At 44.4% G+C, this 25,165-nt stretch overlaps 2 protein-coding genes and 1 long non-coding RNA gene across 7 annotated transcripts in view; 1 reads left to right on the top strand and 2 right to left on the bottom strand.

Annotated features, from left to right (window-relative positions):
- Nucleotides 1-2,482: 2,482 nt before the first annotated feature.
- Nucleotides 2,483-17,276, bottom strand: CHMP3 (charged multivesicular body protein 3). The gene is made up of 6 exons (XM_075051001.1): nt 17,120-17,276; nt 12,306-12,366; nt 7,962-8,141; nt 5,224-5,345; nt 4,026-4,140; nt 2,483-3,050 (listed from the first exon to the last, which is right to left on the bottom strand). The coding sequence occupies exons 1-6, from the start codon at nt 17,162-17,164 to the stop codon at nt 2,914-2,916; spliced, it is 660 nt and encodes a 219-aa protein (XP_074907102.1). The 5' UTR covers nt 17,165-17,276; the 3' UTR covers nt 2,483-2,913.
- Nucleotides 3,098-5,472, top strand: LOC142041918 (uncharacterized). The gene is made up of 3 exons (XR_012653587.1): nt 3,098-3,452; nt 4,099-4,188; nt 5,217-5,472. It is a non-coding gene; the product is annotated as an uncharacterized LOC142041918 (long non-coding RNA).
- RNF103 (ring finger protein 103) overlaps nt 8,027-25,165 on the bottom strand; it is a 30,516-nt gene continuing 13,377 nt past the window's right edge. For 2 of the 5 annotated variants that reach the window (XM_075050394.1, XM_075050307.1), the window contains 2 exons: nt 24,850-24,965; nt 20,574-22,704 (listed from right to left, as the gene is read on the bottom strand). In XM_075050394.1, the coding sequence (XP_074906495.1) occupies nt 21,126-22,704; nt 24,850-24,965 (1,695 nt within the window). In that variant the 3' untranslated portion in view covers nt 20,574-21,125. Of the gene's footprint in view, nt 8,142-12,305; nt 12,367-19,404; nt 19,496-20,015; nt 20,095-20,573; nt 22,705-24,849; nt 24,966-25,165 lie in introns of those variants that run through there. The other 3 variants (XM_075050560.1, XM_075050472.1, XM_075050641.1) reach the window with 3 other exon arrangements.

The following is a 25,165-nucleotide window of genomic DNA, read 5'->3' as shown; positions in this document are numbered from 1 at the left end:
CTTACAGCTTTTTTTTTTTTTGTTAACCAAAGCATGACTTAGTTTGACTACTGCTTCTCAGACAATGCCAGTACTATGGTCTGTATCAAATGAGTTTTGCAGCTTCAGTCTTAAATGGCACACACATTGCTCCAAAGTTACTTAGAGAAAGACTGAAAACATCATCAAACTTAAAACAGGCACAGGCTTCAAGAGTGGAAAAAGCACATCTCTCATCGAACATGATAAGATAAAATGAACCCTTCTGTTCTTCAGTGTCCTTTCCAGCACTGAAGTGTGCAGGATAGCTGTTGGGAAGAGCCAGGCAGAAGGGGAACTTCCTAGTTAGCAACAAATTGACAAACTCTGTGCAAATTTCCCCTCCCTGTAGTACTTCACCTGCAACTAATGATCAGCATTAACTGTTCTGTTGCAGGTGACAGTTTTGGTGTTTTGTGGCTGTTTTTTTTTTGTTTTGGGTTTTTTGGGGGTTTTGTTTGTTGTTTTTTGGGTTTGGTTTTTTTTTTCCAAAGAAACTTCCTCTTACCCATCCCTCAGTATCTGAAGCGGAGCAGAGGCTGCAGTGACTCGCAGGGAATAAGTCTCTCAGGTCAGAATGAAGTGGGCTCATGAAAGGTTTGTCTGTTGTGAATAGGTGCATCTGCTTCCTGCCTCAAAATGGAGACAAAAGCAGGCCCCCAGAGCAACTGAAGCAGCAGAACAGAAACACAAATGAAGTTGGTGTGTGGTTACTGTCTGACCTGGGCTGTCTGTGTCCCTTTGTGTGTCGGGTCTGTGGATCTTTAGCTGCCCTCTAACAGCTCACTGTGTCACGATCCATAGTGCTGGGTGAGGAACTGAGGCAATGCAAGTGCTGCAGTGTTCTCCTTGTGCAGGGAGATGTTCTGGTTCACTTGGCTTATGCTGTTAGCAGAATTTAAGCTCAGCAACACTTTGTCCCTGTGTTCAGTGAGAACTCCTCTCCACCTCTACTTGCTGAGGCCTCTGACAGCAAATAGACTGGCTTGTTTCTAGTTGCTTCAGCTGGCTTTCTGATTTGGCATTTCATGCTTCAACTAGTTAAGTAGTCTTAAAGACAATGAATGTTCTTTCTTGCAGTATCAAGTCTGAAGTAAATGAAATAAAGCAGTCTAATTGCTTTTCTTGGAGCCAGCTGGAGTATAGGCACCTTACCTCCCAGCCAGTGAAATGAGTCACCACCCTGATCTTATATGCACTTATGTATGTATCAAAAGACCCATTGTTGACGTTGGATTTTGAACTTTCTTACCAATGTGCTATTGTTCCATCTGTTTTTATTGCACCTGTTATCTACCCCATCTTACTGACTCTTCAGCTGCTTTTTTTTCTTCCTGATCTATCCTCTCTGGATTTTTAAGACCACAAGAAACAAACTGTCCCAGTTGCCTGTTCTTGTTAACTTTTGGGGTGGAGATGGAACCCCCAGCCCTGGGGTTACTTTGCTGCTGCAGCTGTGCCTGTATTTGCCACCCACTGGCGTGAGGGTGAACAGCACTTGGCCCCTCTGCTTTTTATAGCTGAAACTAGAAGTTGTTGGATATCCTCCAGGCATCCATGTGCCTTGTCTGTTCCTCTGCCCTTGGAATACAATTATTTATAGACTTACCGAAAGAAAACTAAGTCTTCCCTAAAATTAGAAACTCTTTCCTTTGCCTGTGAGGTTCTTGTGGAATTGACATGTTCTACTAAGAGACAGAGTGGATACTTGCTTTGTAAACTGAAGTTGCCTAAAGTTTTTCTGAGACACACCTCTCCTTTGACCCTAAAAACATGTAATGTAAGCAGCAGATGGATTTTCACCACTTCTGGTTGTGGGATAGTGAAGTGATAGTGCCTGGAATGATAAAGAGTGTGTTCAGACAGCTGAAGTGAGCCTCCTGTTTGGTGCAGTACTGCAGTGACTAACAAAATACCTGATGAAGATCTCTGGCTAGCAACTGTTTGCCTCTACAGCTGTTGTATTCCATTACTGGGTTTGCAGATGAGTGAGGTGGGGAACAAATGCTGCTGCTCTGCAGCTGTGATGGGCCACAACTGTTCTCAGAAGCCTGGTGTGTACCAGGTTTAATTTTTATAAATCTCAAAAGATGGAAAAAGGTAATTATGTGGATCAGACCTGCCCAACTGCTGTCTCAAGAGTGCTGCACATCACCTCTCTGGGCCTGGCCCTGGCCCCTGCCTCAGGGTCCAGTGAAACTCCACTGGCACAATCATGTGTCAGGGCCCACCTCCTACCTCTGCCAACTGATTTCTCATCACCTTAACCCCACCTTTCCTAAATGAGGCTCTCCCATGAACATACATACTACTTAACAGCTGCTCTGACTGAAAGCTTTTCTTTAACTAGGCTGTGAAGGCCCTAAATGTGCTAAAGAAAAAAAAACAACAGGTATTTAAAACCAAGAGGGACCTGTTAGAGGTAGATAGTACAGTGATGCAGACTGAACTGATGCATGGCAGCAACTGTTAAAAGCAGCTTTAATAAAATCTGTAGTGATTCAGAAAAACAAAAACCTTACACCACTGAAGGTTTTTGGTAGTGGAATACACCAAAGTGCCTTTTAGGGAAAGATGCTACTTGAAGCTAAGAATGTATTTCAGGACTTTATATCTAAAAATACCTAACATTACACCACCATTGCCATTTCACCACAGCCTCTCACAGGGGAGATGGGCTGAACAGAAAACAGTAAGATAATCTGTACAGACTGCACTCCCCAAGAAGAAGTATATTACAGTAGTTTCTTGGAGAATACAATCCCCAGGAACAGAAAAAAAAGTTTTATATATTATATAAAGTATTCTCACATATTAAGTTTTGCGTTCTGAAGGTAGGACAGAATATCCCATTGCAAAACAAAAAAGGCAAACTGTACACATTCATTTTCGTCTTTAGCTACGGAGGGTAGCTAATCGCGACTGCATTGCTTCAATGTCTTCCTCCTCATCAACAGCAGCGGCCGCCGCTCCCATGGGTTCAGGCTCCGGAAGAGCATCCGTGACTTTACTAGGTGCTTTACCCAAGGCCCCTGCAAACAACACGCAGGCTCGTTAGTGTGCATCACCTCTTGATTTAGCAGTGAGCAGCTTTCGGGTACATCTGAAATAATTCAACCAGTCACTTCTGGTAGAGGTCACGCACCAGAACTGTTTGAGCTGAACAGCCCTGGGCTGTTGGCTGACACGCAGCAGAACTGACTGTCAGACCCTCCCCAGCCTCTGTGGCTGCAGTCAAGCTGGGGAGGAGCTCCCACCGCCCACCCAGTGGGAAGGGAGCTGCTCCCAGCCAGGAAACAGGATGGAAAAAAGGAAAGGAGGATGTGAGAAACAAGGGAAGGCGACAAGCCAGGGGCTGGGGGAACTGGGCTTTCAGCACCTTCCAGCTGAACACGGCTCCAGTACCTGCATTTGTCACGCCACTAGAAATTCAGGTAAGGAGCATTCTAAGCATTATCTAAGTCAAATTACTAACACAGCAGATCACTACTTCATCAGCGGTAAGGCAGAAGCTTGGGGTTTGGGGTGGGTTTTGGTTTTAAGGGGGGGGGGTTGTTTGTTTTGTGTGGTTTCCACACCTCCCACAACTCAAGACACTAACAGCATTTTACAGTCAGGAATCACAACATCGCCTCAGACTCAAGGCAATGCAGCCAAGTTTATTTCCTGGCTTAATTAATTACAGTATACCTAGTCAATCATATAAATTTCACCTTGTTAAGAGGATCCACTGTACAGACAAACACTGATCTGTTAAAGCCTCAATTACAGAACTGCACAGACATCAGCTGATGCGTATTACCTATGCTTTACTGAACCGCACCAGCCTTCTCAGCCAGTATTCCCTGAGAAACCAGTCTGTCAGAGCACTCTGCCTATTAACAAAGGCGAAGACGCCACTGGGAGAGTGCCGTTAAGTCAGAATAGACGAAGATTTAAATTGCTGCGTCTTGTTGAGCAGAGCAGGCGCCAGGCTCTGTTCTCAGCAAACACACACACAAACTCACCAGCTGTAATTTCAAAAAGGATTTTGTCAATTTCCATCTCAGCTTCCTCTTCCATTTCCTCCTGATCCTCCAGGCTTTCAAAGGTGTCCTCCAGCATTTCCTCTATAATACCAGCCTAGCAGAAAACAAAAAGGCAGCGTGTGATGCCCTTGGAAACAGCAGGGTAAGAGGATGCACTTCCTACTTTGGAGATCAGGTTACACCTATCCAGGCATTTAACAACTGCCTGCTCACTGCTCCAGCTTTCTGGATCAAGGCTCTCCTCTTGCGTAAGGGTTGGCCAACACACTTGACTACGGTTTAAGCACATATCTATGCAACTGGCACACAGCAAAAGCAGTAAGAAAATTGAGGATTAAATACACATGTTCTCACTTTGAAACCCTCAAGCTATTACTCCTTGTTGCTCCATGGCTAAACACCGACAACCCAGCTTGCTCTAAGAATGTGAAATACAACTGCAGACTTCAGTCATGAAGCATAAATTGTGTAATATGCTGTAAAATTAGCGTTTGACATAAGTTCCCTTTTTTCTCTCTGTGTTTGAAAACGTTCCTCTGCAGGGCCTGCAACCTGCACAATGGTAAAATTCTGTTTTGAAATAAACAGTATAGAGTGGTAAGAAGGTGAAAAAGCAATTTTGGTAGTTGAAAAAACAATCAGAGCACTTTCATCACACAGAGACAATAAGCTAGACGTTTTAAACCCAGGATCAGACTAGCCGTCTTGCCTAAGATGGGACTTTCAGCTTCCCACTCCACAATAGCCTGTGGTGGGTCTTTCTGAATATATATTTTCATCCCTGAAATCAGGAAGTTCAGTTTCCCCCAGTACAAACAGAAGGTCAGGGATACAGGCAGTCACTAGGCACGAATCCTGCTGTGAACCTCAGTCTCCCCCAGCACCTTGGAACCAGGATGACCAATCTTCCTCCTTTCATCCTCAACCTTAGCAGCTTTTTTCAGCTTCAAGCTTTACACCAAATGTGTTGTAGGTATTGCCAAGTCAGGTTTTCCCCACATACATACTTACACTAACTTGCTAGAAAGTCCCCAGCCATTGATGTGCTCCTTTAATTTGTGTTTGTCAGAGTTCACAGAAGCCCTCTGACAAAGGGGCCACCTAAGCAGTCACACAGCACTCCAGCATGCTGAACAACCACCTCTTACCCAGGTCTTATTTATATTGTAGATCTCACCTTCATCATCTCTTTGGACAACTCCCTCATTGTTGCTTGGATTTCAGGGATTTTTACTAGATTTTGCATAGCTTTCATGACTTCTGTGCTCTTCTGCAACGAACCTGCTACTCTCAGGACAGCTGTGAAGGAGAGGCATAGAGAAAGCTTGAAGGATCCCTGCACCACCAAAAGCAGAGAAATTATATCCTTCCTACATGGATAGAAACTTGTTTGCATTTAGGCAATTTAATTAAAAAAAGAAACGGACATCCTGCTGCTTCATTCTTGTCTGTCTTCCTGGAAAAGCTCAACTCCTACCCACGTTGGGGAAAAAAAATAAGTTTCTAGCAAAGATACTGGTCCTGTATGATTACCTGGAGCAATCCAAATTGCCTGCAGAAAGATTTCAACCCACTTGCCCTCCAGTTCATAACAAGAGTTCCCTGAGGAGCTCTGCTGCTCAGCAGTCAGAAGTCTTGCTGAGGGTTTCCCCAGCAGAGCTTGTCCAGCTCCACGTCTGACTGCTGACCAAACGAGTGACCCTCTGCCCCACGCTAGGTAGAGGAAGCTAACTCTGGCAGAAGTTCTACTGCAACAGTTTCACATCAAACAGTAAGCTAGAAAATTAATACCGAAGCAGATAAGCAGGAAATCAGTGTAATTTAAATTGAATTTAACAATACTCTTTCCAGAGGCTATTCTCATAATATAGCTTATAAGCTCTTCTCATATACGTTGATATACCAAGATCAAAATATAATAATTAAGGGTACTTTGAGGTTCTTGAATTGTGCCATCCTAACTGCACAGCTTCCTAGTCATGGAGAACTTACCTGTTTGTATATAAAATGGTCACTCCTTAACGAAGCAAAATGAAGGTACAGCATACATTATTTTTCATTTTAATACTTGATTTCTTTAAGAACATTACAAGCGTAATGTTAACAAACTAACAGAAACCTTGCCTTTAGCAGTCATTTCCCAAGATGAAGCAAGCTAACAGAAGCCCCAGACTGAATTCTAGATTCCTTCCTATAGCTCAGGTAAGCATTCAGAACATTCCCAGTAAGATGAAGGTGCTGGTAGCGGTAATAAGGAAGAGGCTGCTTTGAGTTTTTCCTTCTAAAGGACACTTCAAGCTGCAAGGATGGCTACTGCTTCCCTTTCCTGAATGAGGTACGTGGGAGCCACATTTGACCTGTCCTAAGATTACACTTAAGGTTCACGTTGCAACTGCTGATTTATCACTCATCTAGTGTTAAAATCTACTAGCAACCAGCTTGGATAATGCTGTGGTGGGGGGAATACTCTGACATTTCAGTAGCATGTTAACATCCACCAAGTCTTTCCCTGTCTTTAATGCTTTCTGCTCTGCTCTTGTTATAGGCTAAAATGCTCCAAGGTACGGAAAATACTGAAGGAAGTCTGTTACAACAGATTTCTGATGTGGATAAGGAATGAGGGAAATATGCTGGTACTCAGGGAGCACAAAGGGCCAAGTAGGGTTTACAGAGACCTAGGTATTAAGCCGCAGGGCAAATCAATTCATCCACATCAAGGAAATCAAACACTGCCTCCCCATCTCCATTTAGGACTTAGCAAGTGTCTTAAGACTCTTGCTAGAGAAACATTTACAAGATGAAGGGAATTCTACTGAAGGAAATAAACTTCACATTACAGATCCTGTCCAAATCAGTAACAACAGGCTCCACAAGGATACAGGGTTATTAGGCACGCATTCAAACTGTTGAGGAAGGCACACTGAAAATGTGCCCCAAATTACTAGAAGAGAGTTCTGTTTCACAGCACGTGATTCCCCTATCACTGCAACCCTCAGGCTCTGAGGAGAGGTGTTAGATTATCTGTTGAGTAGCTAATCAGGGGGAACACAGAGAGCCAGCAAGGATCTAGGGAACAATGAGGGGTAGGAACCCTACGAAGATAACTGGGAGCTCTGGGGAGCTACTACTCCAGAGCCCAGGGTGGGAAACCCATCCAGACAGGGCAGCGGGGAAACATCCTGCAGGCTGAAGGGGGGTATTGCCTACAGGAATATAGGACTCGTTACAGAATGCGAGGGAAAAGAGCATGTTTGGACTCAGGAAAAACTTATTATGGATCTTTTAAGGAGACTGCAGGAATGTGACTGAACATGAGAAACTTATTAGGGGTGTTTAGGGGAATGGCCAAAGGTAGAGAATGGGAGGGATCGAGATGAACCAGGAACATACAAACTTCAGGGGCCTACTGGACCAGGTACCAGAAGCTCAGGCAGAGGAGGAGATCTGGGGCCAGTTACCGGATAGCTGGCCAGCTTAGACTGAAGGTCTGAGAGCAGCTACTGGGACAACCCATGTATTGTCTGTGTGTGTATATATGTGTTCTACTAGTGGACCTCGGTCCCAGTCAGCTGAAGAGGAAGACCAGAACTGAGCTGTCCACGTTTGTGCGAAAGCTGCGTGTGTTTACATGGGTGCTGGTAAAGGCACTGCTGTGAGCCTCTGTGGGCGCGTGTGCCTACTGGGAACAGGTTCTCGGCCTGGCTGGATGCGGGGATGTGGAACTGTAGCAGCTTCACACCTCTGGGACTGCTACAGGAGGAATTTCCCTGCGTCCTGAAGCCCACTGGAATCAGCTGCCTTTCACAGAGTAGGACTACTTCCAAACTCAAGCTCTGCCTGCATTTGGCCTCAGTTCTAAAAATGGAAACCCAGACCTCACCTCTAAAGCTAGAAGCGCTCAGTAGTTGTTCTTACCGAGCTGATTCTTCATCCCCATGAGAACAGAGTTCATGTGAGCTTTGGATGCATAGAGTTTGCTTACGGCCTTTCGAGAGCGGATCAGTTCCTTCGCCAAGATCACGCACACATCTTTCTGACCCTTTTTGGCAGCATCCTTTATTGACCGCTTCACCTTTTCCTCTTCTCTCTGGATATCTGGAGTACAGAAAAACACAGCAAATAATGACAAACTGCTAAGGATATGGAAGAGAAACCAGTCATTTGTTGGGGTGTATTTTCAATGCAAAGAATTGTTTCTGCTTGATTTCAGATTCCCTCTGTTACAAAAAGACCTTCTTCTAGGCTGATTTACATGTTAGCTAATTAATTCAACTAAATATTAGTAGGAAAATTCTCATTACTAAACATCCAGCTCTGTATCTTCCTTTGCAGTTAAGAGTACTGTAAAGGACTGTCCAGGAATATCACTGCACAAAGCTGAGCTAAGACAAATTCTTATGAAACAAAAAAGATCCAGTAAGAACAAAGCACTCTGAGATGACTAATTGACTTACAACTTCAGAATAACTTCCTGACAATTAAACTGGCCTGATATAAGTATATATGTGTGTGTGTATACACACACATACACACAAATATACACACACAGTTTAAGGCTGCTGTATCGATTTCCTGCCTACAAGATTACCTCTTGTCACAAGGAGTTTAAAACTAGTAGTGTCAGAAGACGGACAGGCATTTTACCAGCAAAAAGACTTACCTGTCAGACTACATTCAAAGCTTAACCTATATGCCCACTTTCAAGTGAATCTGAGGGCTGTTGTGGGCAAAATTGTCCTTACTACTTCTAAACCCCTGAATTGTGTCTTTCTGAAAAAAAATACATTCAGAAAAATTGTAGAAGGCTGATCTCACGGAGACTAGAAAGCTTTAGATATACACTGCCTTTAAAAAAAAAAGCATAACCACTTATATAGTGAATTTATGAAGATGCATCCACAACTTTTTAGAACCACAGACTTGTTTATTACTGCCAAAAAAAGCCTTAATTCTTGCAGATAGGCTTAATTATTCCCCCCATCAGGCACAATTAATTTAGCCTCAACTGGATACCCAACCAAGTCTATACTTGTACTTAAGGAGTTAAGGTCTTGAGTTTCTACTGCTCATGCTTTAAACACACGTGCATTAAGTATTCATATAAACTGGCATATTCAAATTATAAGCTGGCTGGCGCCAAAGCTATGGATAATTTATCAACAAAAACTAGTATGCTGGCAAATCGTTAGATATAACTTAAAATGGCCTGTTCAAAGTCTCCTGATATCCAGCTTCATGCAACAGCTTTTTAGAAGTGCATGCTGGAACAGGAATACGCAACTAAGCCTGTACTAAGTAAGCACCAAATAGCTGGATCTGAAATATTACACACTAAATAGGCTTCCTTACATAACATCAGTTTCTCTAGCAAATCTGATGTGACTGTTCATATGTCTATGTCTGCCTTGTCCGATAACACTGGCTGTGTACAGCAGAAGCCAGGTACCTCAAAAAAAACTCAGAGTAAGAAATCCAGGAATCAGCAGGGGCTGTATCAACCCCCTTCCTTTTCCAGACTCAGCAATAAATTAGCCACTGATGAAATATGGCTCTAAGTTAGTCTGTAAAAAAATCATCCCAAAGTAAATAAAGATCAGATAGCAAGGGTTAGGCACACTTTCCTGCAAAAACCTGAACCACATGAACAATTCTTTCTAGCAATGGCTTTGTTCAAACTTAGTTTTGTCTGAGCCTTCTTGATTTATACCAGACCAAAATTACATGTGGGCAAGAATCAGAAGTTGCCCTTTTATAAAAACAAAGGGTTCAACACGCACTTTTTGGCACATGCTGACTTGGAGACTTCGACGCAGCATCTCACATGGGAGTTAATGAACCTTGTACTCAAGATGAGTCATTCTCTCAGTATCATTCAATGGCGTCTTTATTGTGAAGGACTGGCAGAAATCTCTACGATCATAATCAGAGAAACACACTCCTTGCTGCTTCCCAACTAGTATTTGCAGAAACATCACAAGCTTGAAGACATGTGTAGGTCAGAGTCCCAGCATATCAGAACAGGTAAGAAACAGCTGAAGTGGTAGAGCAGAAAATAGAAAGCACCAGGAGTACTCCAGCAGTACTGAGGAATTATGACATTCGCTTTGTCAGGCTAAAAACAACCACAAGCATTGTGTTACTACATCCAAACTAGCGTAGGGTGGCCCCATACTCGAGTGAATGCTTTCATGCTCGCATGACGAACTGCTGAATATGATATTGGTGGCACAAATATGCAAGAACAGTCAACTCTGTCTTTGAAGGTCAATGCCAGCTATGCACCTCTAGTGAGCCAAAGTCACTACACCAGTCCCTCTGCAGCACTACCAAGCACAACAGAGGCACAAAGCAGTCCAAAGCACCTGCGAGAGGGACTCGCAAGCTCAGTAAAGCACAAAGTCACTTTATTACTCCAACTACATTAACTCAAAAAAATTCAATTCTGAAGTCACAAGGATACCTTTAATTTCTTCAAACCTTCCAAGCCATCAAAAGCAACCTACACCAAATAGAAATCACTACAGCAGCAAGATAACAACAGATGGTTTGAAACAGTGCGTTGCTATATGAGTAGCTGCGCTGACTGGGCGAGCCCAATGTTCGAGTGATCCAAGCCCACTCAGTTCATCCCAGGTGAATCTGAGTGTTGCTATATCAAAACACATCTAGCACAGCCTTCCCCAGGGAAACTAAGACAGGTCCCAGCTCAGCATCCTTACTCAAAGATGGCAGCAATTTCCTGTGTAAGTCTCAACTGAAACGATAAAAGCATGGCAGAATCCAACTACAGTGGGTAATTTTCGGAAGAAAACCTTTAGTGGCACGTGGCTGTCATCTTTCAGCAGCAGCCTGCTAGCCTGGTAAGTGTCCAGCAGATCCACATACTTCCACAGCTGACACTTGGTAAGATGTGAAATCCTAGCACAATATGGGCATTACGAACATATTCTGTACTTCATTTTAATGGGAATTACCAGAATAGCAGATGGTTGGTGGTTACTATAAGCTGTCACATGCTGAACTGTATTTCTTTGAACGTAACACTCTGAAATACATATACAGACAAGTTTAGAGCTGTTAAAATAATGAGATTTACAACCACATCAAAATACTAGACTACCACATAACCCAATATCTATATAGGCCATTAGAAGTATTACAGCTTGCATAAAGTTGCGAGAAAAACAAAATTTCAAGAAACCATCAATAGTGAACATGTGGGTAGTTTGCTCCCATGGAAGATGTGGCTTCCAAAACACACTTTGCTAACAAGATCAGGCACATTTCAGTTACTCTGTGCCCAATACAGCCATACAAAGTGCCTTGGAGAATGCAAAACAATTCACAAGCATAACGAACATCATTGTACATCGGTTTTCCCGGAAGAGGCATAAACCCTGTTCCTCATTTTACAGATGAGGACAAAGACAGACTTTGCGCTACACGAGCATCTCTCTCCAACCACCTCAGACAAATCTACAAGTGGGAGAACACAGGAACCCTGCCAGCTTACTCCAGAAGTGTGGGGCTGGGGAGGAAAGGGGGAGGGGAGAACATACCCCTTGAGTCACTCAAAACAGGCATGTGCCTAATAACCAGATGCTGACACAAAATATCCTTTACCAGCACATCCCAGGGACCAATCCTGAGGGCAGTGTAGCAGACAAAAAGCAGAAAATAGAATCTAGTCCCAAACCTATTTTCAGATTCTGGGAAGGTGGGCAGAGGAGAGAACAAGAAACTGAACTAGCAGCAGTGTAATAATAAGCAACTCCTCTGCTTTTCAAGACCTCTTCAGAAGCATAATGTCCATAATTTAATAGCAAAACACCCACTGAGAAAAGTCTTTTTTTTTTCCTTTCTCCTGTTTGCAATTTTCCCAAGCTGACAGCTACTTTTGTTTACCACATGTACTTCATGCCAGTACACACCTGTGGAACATGTGGAATTACATACCACACTGATATTATTCATTAAATCAATGTGGGTGAAATCCTGGATAGTAAGCCTTATCACATGCGATTTAAGAGCATTATGTCTTACTGGAAGGATAACATATTCAGGTTCTTTTCGAAAATTTTACTTGGAGAACTTTACAACGACGTCATTTTGTAACACAGACAGTCTGGCCCCAGGATCACATTTGTCTTTCTTTATTCCAGATGCAATAGAGTACCCCAGGTTATTAGATTTCACAGCCTCCCCCAATTAAAGGCAGACAGGGAAAGGAAAAACAAAAAATGAGACACAAGTACAAACCTCTGATCTGTCTATCAATCACTCTCATTTCTTTCCTTATCTTCAAGGACCATTCATTGACCTTAAAAAGAGAAAGTGAGAGTTACTTGAAATTCCAACTTTAAAACTACGCTTTTATACTTTCATGTAACTTAACCATCCAATATCAAAAGCACTTCAAAATGCACAAGCTTTAACTTATGAGTGATGTTTAAATATTTCATTATTCAAATAATAATAAAAAAACCAAACCACATTACAGAGGTACCACAGATTATCGCACTCCTCTTAACATTCAGACAAGGAGTTAAGGAGGACACAATTGTGAATCAGAGACGCTCACTGCCTGGCTAATTTCCCACATCAGAGTGACATCGCTGTACAGAAGAAACTTGGTTGCAGGAGACTTCAGCATACAGTAGAAACTTTGGCACAGGATGACAGCACCAAGAGCAGTACTACCCATTTCAGTCGGAAGGAACCCTAGGGGGTCTCCAAGCCAACCTCCTACTCAAAGCAGGACCAAGTTCAGACAGGTTGCTCGGGGCCTCGTCCATTGAGTTTTGACACTGTCCGAGGACAGAGACTTCACAGCCGCTCCAGGCATCTGTTCCAGCACTTAATCACTCCTGTGGTGTATAACTTTCCTCATGTCCAGTTCAAAACTCTCTTCTGGCCACCTGTGGCTGTAGCCCCTTTCCTGTCCCTGGGCACACCTGAAAAAGTACCTGGCTCTGTCTTCGCTACAACCCCGTTAGAGGCCGTGAAAGGCTTTAGACACTTTGCTTTCCTTTCTCCAAGCTAAACCAAGTCCAGTTCCCTCAGTTTCTCCTCCTGTGTCATGGGCTCCAGTCCTCCACCATCATGCTGGCCCTCTGCCGCACTCTCCCCAGTTTGTTGATATCCTTATCGCACTGGGTGCCCAAACCAGGATGCTGTTTTCCAGGTGTGGCCTCATTAATGCCAAATGTAGCAGAGTAATTGAACAACCATTTGCCTCAACACGATGATTACAGCTTGCCAGTGCAGCCCAGTTTGCCCTCATTGCCACGAAGGTGCACTGCTAGCTCATGTTTATTATCCACGGGAAGCCCAGGTCCCTTCCTGCAGAGTTGCTGCCCAGTCAGCCCCACGTGCAGGGATGGTTGTCCTACGTGTACAACCTCGCATTGCTCAACATCGTGAGGTTCCTGCTGGCCCATTCCTCCCGCTTGCTCAGGTCCCTCTGCACGGCAGCTCTGCCCTCCAGCTTCCCTTCCCTTGCCTTTGGTGGGGGGTTCAAACACAGCCACCCCCTCTACAGCTTCCCTCCTGGGACTTGCCAAGATCTCTCTGTTCCAGCACTCCTGGCTCCCCCAACACAGGGCGCTGAAGGAGGTGGGGAGCACCACTTGCCCCGACCATCTCTCCGGTGGGGCCAGACACCCAGCTGAGAACTGGAAGCACTTGTGGCAAATAGAGAAGCAGAGAAGGGCTATACAACACCAGAATCAAGAATCAGGAGATATCACTAGCACAGGAACAGAGTGGAAGCTCTGCAGCTACTTTTATTAGCAGGAGTACAGATTTTGCACAGTATCTAAAAAAAAAAAAAAATCCTAACAAAAAAATCCTAAAAAAAACATCTATTAAGATGACCTCTAGTTCATGGATCCACTTGCACCCTGTACATGCCAGTGCACAGGCCACTCAAGAATTCTAGTTGACTGTATGAATAGTTTCATATGAAAATTGCCTTGATTTTTATGTGATTTTTTTAATTCAAGTAAAAAGCTTTCATCTACCCAAATAAGCTTTATAACAGAACTGTAAAGAGTGTTCTTCAGTGTATGAGCCCAGCAGAGCAAGACAGATTCTTAGACCTTCACCGGTCTCAAAGGAAATGCTCTCAGTCACAATGAACAAGACCATGTTTTGACTACAGAAAACCACCACCATCCAAGTTGCCCAAGCATAAAACCTGCTGCAAAAAAACCCAAACCCAAAAGCCCTGCAGAGCTCTGTGCATGCACATTACAGGTGTGCAGAAGTTTTGAAGGGATTTCAGAAAGCTCCTGTACCTTTAATTCAATCTTGTTTTATTACAAGGAAAAACCAAAAAAAACCACCCAACCCTTCCAGGACTGACTGCAGCCTCCCCTCTTGTTCTTCAGAACAGAGCAGAAAACGTGAGGTACATTCATTCCTCACCCTGATAAGAAGCTAAGAAGATCTCTCCTTTGAGTACGCCGACACTAGAGGGAGAAAAGCAGGGGGAAGAGACTGTGGTAAAACACGATTGAACTCTGGCTGGCCAAGTGTCATGTCTCAAATGTAACATCTTCCGGAGATTTGCTCTACAACTTGTATTCTAGAACAAACCAACACGTGTTAAGCCTTCATGTCCAAGCACAATCGGCAACTGTCAAATGAACTACAGCAGAATTCACAGATTCTGTCTCTGTGATGCACAACCCAGCACAAAGACACCATTAAACCACAACTAGCCGTATGTTGTCATCAGCCCTGCTAACTCTGACAGCAGAGAACTCTGATAGCTCATCCCTAGTACTGCCCAGGAATAAGCTGCTTCACACAACTGTCCTCATGAAGGCAGAGCTGTATGCTTCTTTATTCCCTGGTCTTCCCAACACTAATCACCAGTTTTGCTTATAAGAGGAGGAGGAAATCCCATTGACTCTCATCTAGACTACTACATGCTTCCAATTATGTGAGATATGGCAATTTATTGAGCAGTAAAGAAGCTATATTGGTGATCTCACACCAGACACCAGGGTTACAGCTACGAACCACAGCACAATGCAGACCACAGGTAGCAATGCTGGGAATAGGAGTACTTTGGCCAACTAAGCAAGGCTAATTACCCCATGCTGATGAAACTATTTTGCTTCCACTTCCAACATAAACAAAAAGGTCATTCTCACAGCACTGCACCACAACAGAGGGTCAGCCAGCAAAACACTAAACTGAAATAATCCACTTGGACTACACTGGAGGAAAAACACTTTTTAAGCTCAAACAGTCCAGGCGTGGCATTAAATGTATAGTAGGCCCCCAGGCTTAGACAGGCTGAAGTGCATCACTAGCTTCTCACAAGGACTGAAGATGTTTGCCTTGTATCATTCATAAATAAATTCTCTCCCATCAACAGAGAGTGAGCATACAAGCAAACCCAGGGCAAACCACTGCCACTACAAAAATCTCAACCTCTTCCCATCATCAGCCACCTCCTGTGGTGCTCGGATTGCTTTCACTAGCCCTACTCAGGGACAGTATCGTGTGCAGCTGCTGGCAGACACAAGGAAGTGGTACTGTTTCCCTGTCATCTAGTAAGCAGAACTAACTACTTCTTTTTCCTTCTAAAGCTGCAGTTAGATACAGCAGGAAAGAAATTTCTTACTAGTAATGGGTTTCTCAATATCACTGTTATGGCCTATGAAGTCATCATGCCATCCTGCAACCCAAGAGCGTGCTCATGACAGCAAGATGACCCACGTCATTTCTCCCTAAGGGTCAGACACGCCTGTTTTCTAGCACCTTTGCAGGCTTTTCTGCAAACATCTCAAAGGTGACCCACAGACATGCTGCGTTACTGGAAAACACAAGCTTGTCAGTTACAGAAGGCATAAGAGCGGTTATCAGACATGAAATAACAAGAACTTATCAGTGCAGCATAACCACACTGTGTGGGTTAAACAGTTGTCTGCTGCTTTATCCCACCACTGAAAGCCGCAGTCTCTAAATGTCAGTTCTTTCTGTGGCATCTTCCAACACTGCTTGTGAACTTAGGAAACTATAACCAACCCGCATGGCTCTGACACAAATAGAGGAGGAAGGGAAAGTATGCTATTAAAGGTATATTCCTCATCTAATGCTATCATCCAACAAGCAATGACTACAGGCTTCTCCTCGGGACTCAGCTGCTACAAAGCAGCAGGGAATATCTGTGACAGTGCAGGTCTTCTAAGCCTTCAATTTTGGTGTCTGTAATCCTTCCCCTTTTGCTTTTTTAGTACATCTAACGTATTTGATCTTTCCCCCCACCAAATAGCAGATTTTTTTTTATTAACACGTTAGTAGTGATTTATGAAAGGCAACAGTTAAATCCACCGGTATCTTGATTATTTCATTTCACTGTGACATTACAAATCTGTGGGTAGAAGCAAGGCTTACAGTTTGTCTGCAGACTCAAACGCCCCCCCCCCCCCCAAGTCCCAATATTTCAGCTATTCAAATTTTTAAGACTACCTTCCTAACAGGAGCTAGAGGCCCCTAACGAAGCCGGAGAGCTAGAAGCCATGGAAGACAGCTAACAGCAAGGCAAAAAACCCAGGAGCCGCTGACTAAGCCTCCCCAAACCATGGCACCCAGGACGCATTGCTCCTTTGGCTACTGCATCGCTCCTTTGGCTACTGCTCCTGCGGCCCTGTGAAGCACCCTCCCCCCGGTCTCTCCACACCCGCAGGGAGCAGGAGCTCTCTGACAGCGGACCGAGCGCGTTAAGAAGCTGCTGCATTTCGGAAGAACTGAAGTAACCGAGGGCGGGTGCCCCCGGCCCACCTGGGGACGGACTAGAGGGGCTCCTCGCCTGCTGCCCAGGCCCACCCGCCGGGACAGAGCTCTCCGGGGCACCCCGGCCTCCCCCCCCCCGGCCTCGGAGTCAGTCCCGGGGCGGCTGTAGGCAGGCAAGCCCCCCGGTTCCGCGGTGCCTGGCCCTGGCCCAGGCCGGCCCCGGCCCCGCCGCAGCCCCCGCCCGGCGCCATGGCAACGCCATACACCTAGGCCGCCGCCGCCGCCGCCGCCGCCCCCCCCCCCGGCCGCCTCCAGGGTCTCACCAGCTCCTTGGGCGGCTTCTCAGGGGTCTTCCCGAAGAGGCCCATGGCGGCAGCCGCCCCGCGCCGCCCGGCCCCGCCGGGTTCCGGTTCCGGTTCTCCTTCCCGTTCCCGTTCCCTCCCGCCGTCAGGGGCCGGCGATCCCCACTGCGCATGCGGCGCCGGCCACTCCCGACTCCACCCCCTTATCACGCATGCGCACGCCGCCGCCCGCACCGCTCATGCGCCGCCGGCGCGGGAGGGGCTGGGGATGCCTAAGCAGTCGCGCCCCGCCCTCCGCCCCGCCCCTGGGCGGGGTCCTCGGCCGTCGTCGGGCGCAGCCACGCTTCACACGGCCCCGCGCCGCTTCACACGGCCCCAAGGAGCACTTCCCGCCTGCGCCGTGTGGAAAGGGGTGCGTGGAGGCCGTGACAGGGTTCGGCCGCCGCCCTTTACGCCGCCCGGGCCCCTTCTCCGACCGTAAAGACGGTGGCGTGGCAAAGGGGACCGGCGGGAGTTTAGGATGGGCCGGTGCAGTTGAGAGCGATAAAAACCGGTGCCGGAGGAGGTTAAGTCACCACCTGTCCTCGCCCCGTCACACAGGCTGCAGGAAAGCACAGTATTTATAAAATCTAGTCGTGCAAGGGGTGACTCCAGCTACACTTCGTATTTTTGGGGAAGACCCAGAAGGGACCTGGAGAGAAAGAGAAGCAGCACCGAAGACGTTGCCTGCCTCGTCTTCAGCTGCCAGGGCTCTTTCAGAGATGCCCCCCCAGCGAGGCCTGGCTCATCTCCACCCCCTGCCATCCCTTCCACAGCAAAGGGCGGGTAACCTGGCCAAAATTAGTGGACAGCTTGGAGCCACGCTGCTGGGTGCTGCGGGGTGAGCTCCAGCGAGTCACTCCATCTCCTTACGCCCCAATGCACAAGCTGAGACACAGGACTAGAAATAATCACTGATGCACAGAAAGAGTGCAAAAGCTTAGGAAGAAAAAGGTGCTATTAGCTTAATCTTGCTCCAATACCTTACAATTATACTTACCCTTGTTATTTAATTCCCAGAGAAAGACATTTTAATAACAGTTACAAAAATGTACAGTTCACCTCTGTCTTTTTTCCTTCCAAAACCTAATGCAGAAAAAAGACAGATCTAAACACACTTTGGAAAGAAGAGCTTTCGTTTTGGACTGGGTACCTACAGTGGGAAAGCCAGTGTAACAAAACAGTAATTGCTGAAACTGAGACTGGCAAAGACCTTCAGAGATGATCTAAATCCACCCTCTCCTAATAGCAGCACAAAACACCCATCACCTTCATTAACCCTAGTGAAATAAGTAACCTCACATCAATCGTTTGACATTTTGTTTACAGTTGGTCACCAGCTTTCAGGCATGAGGTGTCAGAGAATAAAACACTATGTCAAGAATGTTTAGCATCTCAGTTAACTCAAGACACTTACAAATACTAGCACAACGCAGCCCAGCAAGGCAAAACAAGCCATCAGCGGAACTGCTGACCTTGATATAGGCACAGTCTTTGCTCTGTTCTCCGGATTTTGAACTGTCAACGCATTGGGTAAGGGCTGTCTGAGATTCTGCACTCCACAGAAAACAATCCTACTTGGATGCTTCTGCTGCTACTGACACAACCATTTCATAAAATAAATACATCCAACTGCTTTTTCTTTCCTGCTGGGACTACCAATACACTACACCAGCTGCTGTAGATTTTGAAACAGATGGATCGCCAGGAACTAGATCACAACAATTTATATAACCCAGGCTAACGGACAGGAAGGGACCGAACCTTCAGTCACAGCTATCTACTGGTCATAATTATCTGCTCATATGGATGTACCCTCTGTGGCTCTCCTGCTAATTAAACAGCAGTTTGTGTCGTTTATCAGAATTGGACTAGTAGAGCAACCGAGGTCATTAAAGGAAATCTTCAGCTGAAACAGGTGTGCACAATGGTTTGCAAATAAGGCTGAACATGTGCACAGGAGCGGAGCTGCTCAGGCTTTGTATGAGGAGGTCAGCTCTCAGCAGCAGAGCAGCTCTCCAGGAGCACACAGTGCTCCGAGGACGCAGTGCTGCTAGAACTTGCTGCTCACTGAGTTTGGCAGAATGCCGAGGTACCAGCAAAAGGCCACGTCGGACTGTGATACAGCGCATCGCCTGTGTACTTCAGTGCATCAACTACAGCCTTATTTATATTCACAAAAGTTCTCCTCCGTTTCCCCTCTGGAGATGGCAAGGCCCCAGTTCAGCGCGGGTTTCCAGACAATCCTGAACCAACATGCTACTTACGATAAGCACGCAGGCTAAGCGTCACACTGCTGCACAAACTGGAAGCAGAAATGCTTTGCCCTGGTTATGCATCTCCACTGCTCTGTGGCATCTGTAATGACAGGTAAAGGGCATGTACTGAGAGGCCTCAACTGGAACAGAAATTACTTTCTGGACCACAGGAGAATTGATATTATGCCCCTTCTATCTCCCTGCTTCAGTACTGCAACAGGAAAAAGGAAATGAGCAAGGAAAAAGTACTCACAATTAAAAACAGCACTTCTGAAAATTACAAGAATATCGTCTTGGGAGGACGCCTAGGGACTGGAGGCATGAAACATTTGTTATTAAAAAAAAACCAGTGTCCAGGTACCCTGGACAGATAAAACAATACCAGACAGCTTTGTGAGTGCCAGCCTCCCAACTCTATATAAAGGCACAGAAAGAGAGATGGATCGCAACTGCAAGAGGGACTTGTGTTTACATTTCCTATTATCACCTTCATTTAATTATCCTCCTTTTATACCACATGGGCAAGAACTAGGAAAGAAAGAAAATGAGACTGTTGCTTCTACTGTGGCACATAAAACAACTGAAAACACCTTTCTAGTTTAGCCTTTTCTTCTACTTACATCATCTCGTGCCCTTTTTTTTTTTTCCCCTTTTTTCTTTCCAACCAACATTTCCTCTGGATTTTCAGCCGGATGATTTCTGAAAGGTACAACCAAAACCACGGTTTCATATTGAAATATAAAGAAAACAACAGACTCCATTTTTCATGGCATCCAACGACTATCACTTTTCTACAAGAAGTCAGAAATCACTTCAAAATAGCAGCAGTTGGAATCTGACGATTTTTACCTTTGCAAGCCACTTTTGTCACTGCATGACAATATTCTGCTACTTCACAATGGTTTACTTTGAGGCTGTAGAGGGACGACCCTAAAGTCTTCCTAGATGCCGGCAGGTGAGGGTGCTGGAGACATAGCTGGTAGAAGAGGGTCTCCATTTCATAAAGCAGTTTGTAATCAACTGGAAAACCACTGGTCAAGCAGAGAAGCACCTCAATGCAGAGAACTTACAAAGGAAGTAGTTCCCAGTGAAACACCATCACCTTCTGCTTGGCCAGTGGCTAACACTGGAGCAATGAATTCCTGCATCACTAAGAGATAATTTATTAGTCACAAAAGTCGTGTTATATTTTTATTGTCTTCACAGATAAATCAGACCAGCAAGACATCTGTAACCATACACACAAAATATTTATCAAAACAATTAACATTACAAATCTCCTTTTAAAATAATTTATTTCACTGATTTCTTTTTAAATGGTACTGTCTTACAACATACAATATTCAACAAAGATGTGCTGAACAGACTCTAAAATAAGAAACACTTAAATTAAGCAATTGTCTCCAATTAGAATTTCAATTTCACCCACATCCTATCTTGTAAACTTTTGCTGGAATACGCTTCTGTTGTAGGCTTGATTTTTGTGCTTACAAAAACAGCATCAAGTTTCCAGATGTTGAAAAGAAAAAGTTATTTTACGATAAGTATGCGTTCAGTTCAACATACAAGGCAACCAAATGATTCTGTCGTTAACGTTAGCATCATGTATATTTTAGTTCACTGCACTAACATTTAAACTAAAACTTCAAACCACATAATCTTTTAAGTGACTAACATTTAAAAGGCAAGCAGTAATATCCTGAAAGCTTACAAAGGACATCAGCACACAGCTAAGATGGGGTATCATTCGACAAAGGCTGCGTATGTGTGTATGGCTGCTTTTTTTTGTATGAAGCCCACCTGCAGACGGGGCAGCAGTGTCGCCCGCCGGCCAGCCACATCACGATGCAATTCTGGTGGAACACGTGGCCACACGGCAAGCCCATGAGCAGACAATCATTTGCAAAATTTTCTAGACACACAACACATTCTGTACAGTGCAACATCTCAGAGGGCCAGGCTGACCAATCTGGCTCCATGTCACCTGCGGTGCTGTACAAGCCGTATGATCTCACTTTCCGTTCATATGGCTCGTGATGACAATATTTATTGGCACACGAACAGGTCTCAACACCACACCGAGGCTCTCCTTCACTGCGCCTATGAAACATGTTTAGCTCATCGTCCTCCGAGCCTTCTTTTTCACTACTGAAGACCTCTTTGTTTTCACTGTCAGAGTCACTTTCACTGTCTTGAAAGGTTTCCAGCATTTCCTCATCAGAATGGATGCCAAGGCATTTAAACCTCCACATCGGTAAGTTTTTTATATAATCAGTTGGTATCAGAGGGTGAAGCCAGAGATCGGGGAAGGCCAACCGCTCTAAGAACAAATCCGGGTCTTCATCCCAATCTGAGTCAAAAGGGAAGTGTTGAAAAGAAGCAATAGGATGAAACAAGTAGCTGGTATACCAGTCCCACAGGCTTGACAGCCACTCCAGATTATTAGCATTTACTTCATCGGTGTTATTATTGCGTCTTCTTTTCTTCTCAAAGTAATCGATTAGTAAACCATGACCGAGGTACGTGCTGAGGAAGAGGGCTGGATGCGAAGAGTAGAACATCCAATCAGCTCTTACCCAAGAAGCCAAAGTAGTTGTGTTAGAGTACCTGAAAAGTTTTAGGCTGTACTCATAAAAGCTGTCTAAGTAGGGTAGTTGCAAAAACCCTAACACGGGTAGCCAGGAAATAATTAGTAATGAATTATACGTCCCTAAAGTGCTTATAAGAACCACAAAACGCTTTATAGTAGCGCCTTGTGTAATAAACAGGTCCATCCAAGCCATCAGATTAACCAAAACTAAGCTTAAAACAAATAAATCATTAACTTCTGGTTGTAAAGAGCGCAAAAAGGAATCCATGGCACGTAGTGATATAAATTCACCAGTGTTATTTCCATACCTGTAAATCCCCTCAGGAGTCCTAAGTATGTACGATGGTGTCTTGTAGATACCAATTTCTGCCATGTAACTTCTATTGTCCCAATTTTCCACGTTCACAAAAATAAACTCTACTCTTCCAGTAAACTTTACACTTAGTGCAGAGAAGAACGCTGGAGGCTGGTCGAGGTTGGCAAATAGGTATATTTTCACACGGTACTGGTCACTTTTGTTCCATTCTTCTTTTAAATGTTCAGAGTTGTAGATGGTTTTGATCCGAGAAGCAGCATGGGCTGTGATCCACTTGAAAATGTGCTCCACTTCGATTTTGCGCCCACTGTATTCCTTAAGCATTACTTTTCCCTTGGAGGTACTGGTTTGTGGAACTGACATAATGAGGGTGGATTTCAGCCAACCCCTCCTCCTGCAGTACCTACAAAGAAAATGGCAAGTTAGATCACAGAGTTTCATACACCTGGAGCTCCAGTCCTTAAATTTCTGTTATGAGCCCAAAAATGAGACATGCTGAGCACCTGGGAATATTTACATATAATAGTAGGAAATACAGGCACCCAATATTCTCTGGCAAAGTGTATTTATTCTTACAATACATTTGTTATCGATCTTACAGAAATGTTGTAGAGATACGTATTCATAAAACAGGAAGAAGAATAGTGTTAATTTTCATGGGTCATTATAGTAAACAAAGCCATACAGTCATGCATGTTTTGTAACTGGATTTGAAAAACAGGCAAGGTGACTCTTCACTATAAAGCTTTAGTATTAGAAGCTATTTCTCCTTGGCCTTCCAGCCAAGAAGATAACCACTACAGCATAACTCAGTGTCCCACAGCTTTCCCAAGCCTGCAGGTAACTTTCCCAGTGTTTCCTTCCATCTTAGTTTTGTCAAGCAGCAGTGGGGTGAAGTTAACAAGACATTGCTCTGTTTGCAGTTGCTTTAATGAAGCTGACAAGTGTCCACTTCCTACTGGGGCCATTTTGGAAGGATGCAGACAAGCTAAGAGGTGTGGTGTCAGAGCCCGCCACAAAACCAGCAGAGGACGAAGCTGACACATGCTGCCAGGTGATCTGGGCTAAAAGAATACCCCCACTGCTAGGGCAGGCAGAGTGCTGTGATGGGATGAACTCCAAACCCATACCTAAATGAAGAAGCTCTTCAAGGCTAAACCCTGAGTCATGGTCCAGACCCCCGTAACTATCAGATGAGTCTCATGACTCAGAAGATCCCTTCTCTCATGCGTCTTTCCTACCAGCATCACTACACCACCCCATTTATCTAGTCCTCCTTTTGGGAAATGTCTGGCAAGTTTCAACGATCAAAACATTACACAGCCAAAAGGCATGCACACTGAGAACCCTGCGCATTGAAATAGGGGCCATCAGCCTCATTCACTAGCCATCTTACCTACATCCTCTCTGGTTTTGGTCTATCAACATATATTTAGACAATTACAACTCCCCATCTCAGGAATCTGAATGTAACATTTTTAGAAGGAGCCATAAGATATTATGCTGTTAATAAAGGTACCCTGACTACTGCTGCATGTAGTGTTCTTCTGAATTTCAGCTGCAACCTGATGAAAACTATTCACAATGGTTTACTCAACAAAACATTTATTGTATTAGGAAAAAAATGAATTCATTTAAAACATAGTATTTGATCGTACCATTAAGACTAGTTAGGAGCTACGCAAAGAGAAACACTGCCAAATTTTTAAGATGTTCAAATAGCAGCGTTTTGATTATACAAGATTATTTTGCATAAGCACTGCAAAGTCTAAGAATTTTCTCTTATGATTAACTTTGAGATTTCTGTAAACATTTAGGACTTAAGCTGTGTAAGACATGTGCATATCCATACATGCCACTGGAATTATAGACAAAGTTTCCCATCACGTGAAGCAAATGCTTCCAACAAAATGTTCAAAAAACATTCTTTTTACAGCAGCGCAGAACTACTGATAGCTTCTTTGGCTCTGCTCTTCTTCCTTGTTCGCTATCACAGGCAAACAACAGTGAATCTTGCAAAGCACACTGTATGTTGTCAAAGGGTGTGTGCAAGTTTATATGTAAACACACACATATTTGTCAGGGAACAGGATTTGTCAGTAATCCTAAGAAGCAGGCACTGTTTGCAAGGTTCATGCTAACCTGTGTTTCTCCTTTCCAGGTGGCAATATAACAACTCTACAACTGATACAGTTCTCTTACGTGGGCTATATATATTTGGCTTTGTCCTAAGCAAGCACAGTTCTTGTCCCCGAATGCCTGGAATATAAGGCCAAACTCTTCTATTCATTCCCTTCCATTGCTGTATTATGCTCTACATAGTCTAATCATGTATGTCCCACATGATGCTTTAGGAAGCTGCCGATCTGTGTTTAGGATGCTGATAAATAATGTAATGGAGAATTCTGAACAGGCTTTAATAGAGATAAAAACATGAATAAAGCCACCTTCTGTCACAGCTACTTTCACAACAGAGCAAGCCCTGCCACGAGAACACAGTTGAGCCTTAAGATATTCTTGGGATTTAGATAATCCTTTAAGAATATACCTGGGGTCACTGGAACAGTTAAAAGTGCCAGCACGTATGCCGAATCTTGACACTTTCTTCACCATTTTCTCCCAGTGGACTTTACCCACCAGTGGGCTTCTGTCGTTTGCTATGACCTATTGCCAAAAGGAAATAATAATTTAGTATCACAGTAAGTTTGCTTCCTGAAATAAAGAGCAAGCTTCATGAAAACAGAGATCTAGTCACCCTTGATAGTGCTTTCCCCTTCTCTTGGAATATAAAGTAGGTATATACAACCGGTAATCACAATAAATGACTTTGGAGAGTGAAGCTCTAAGACAGAAATACAGTTTCT

The sequence above is a fragment of the Buteo buteo genome, chromosome 1 (genome assembly GCF_964188355.1).
Source record: "Buteo buteo chromosome 1, bButBut1.hap1.1, whole genome shotgun sequence".
NCBI classification, from domain to species: Eukaryota; Metazoa; Chordata; class Aves; order Accipitriformes; family Accipitridae; genus Buteo; species Buteo buteo.
The sequence above is the reverse complement of the archived record's forward strand: the minus strand, read 5'-3'. Positions and strand labels throughout refer to the sequence as shown.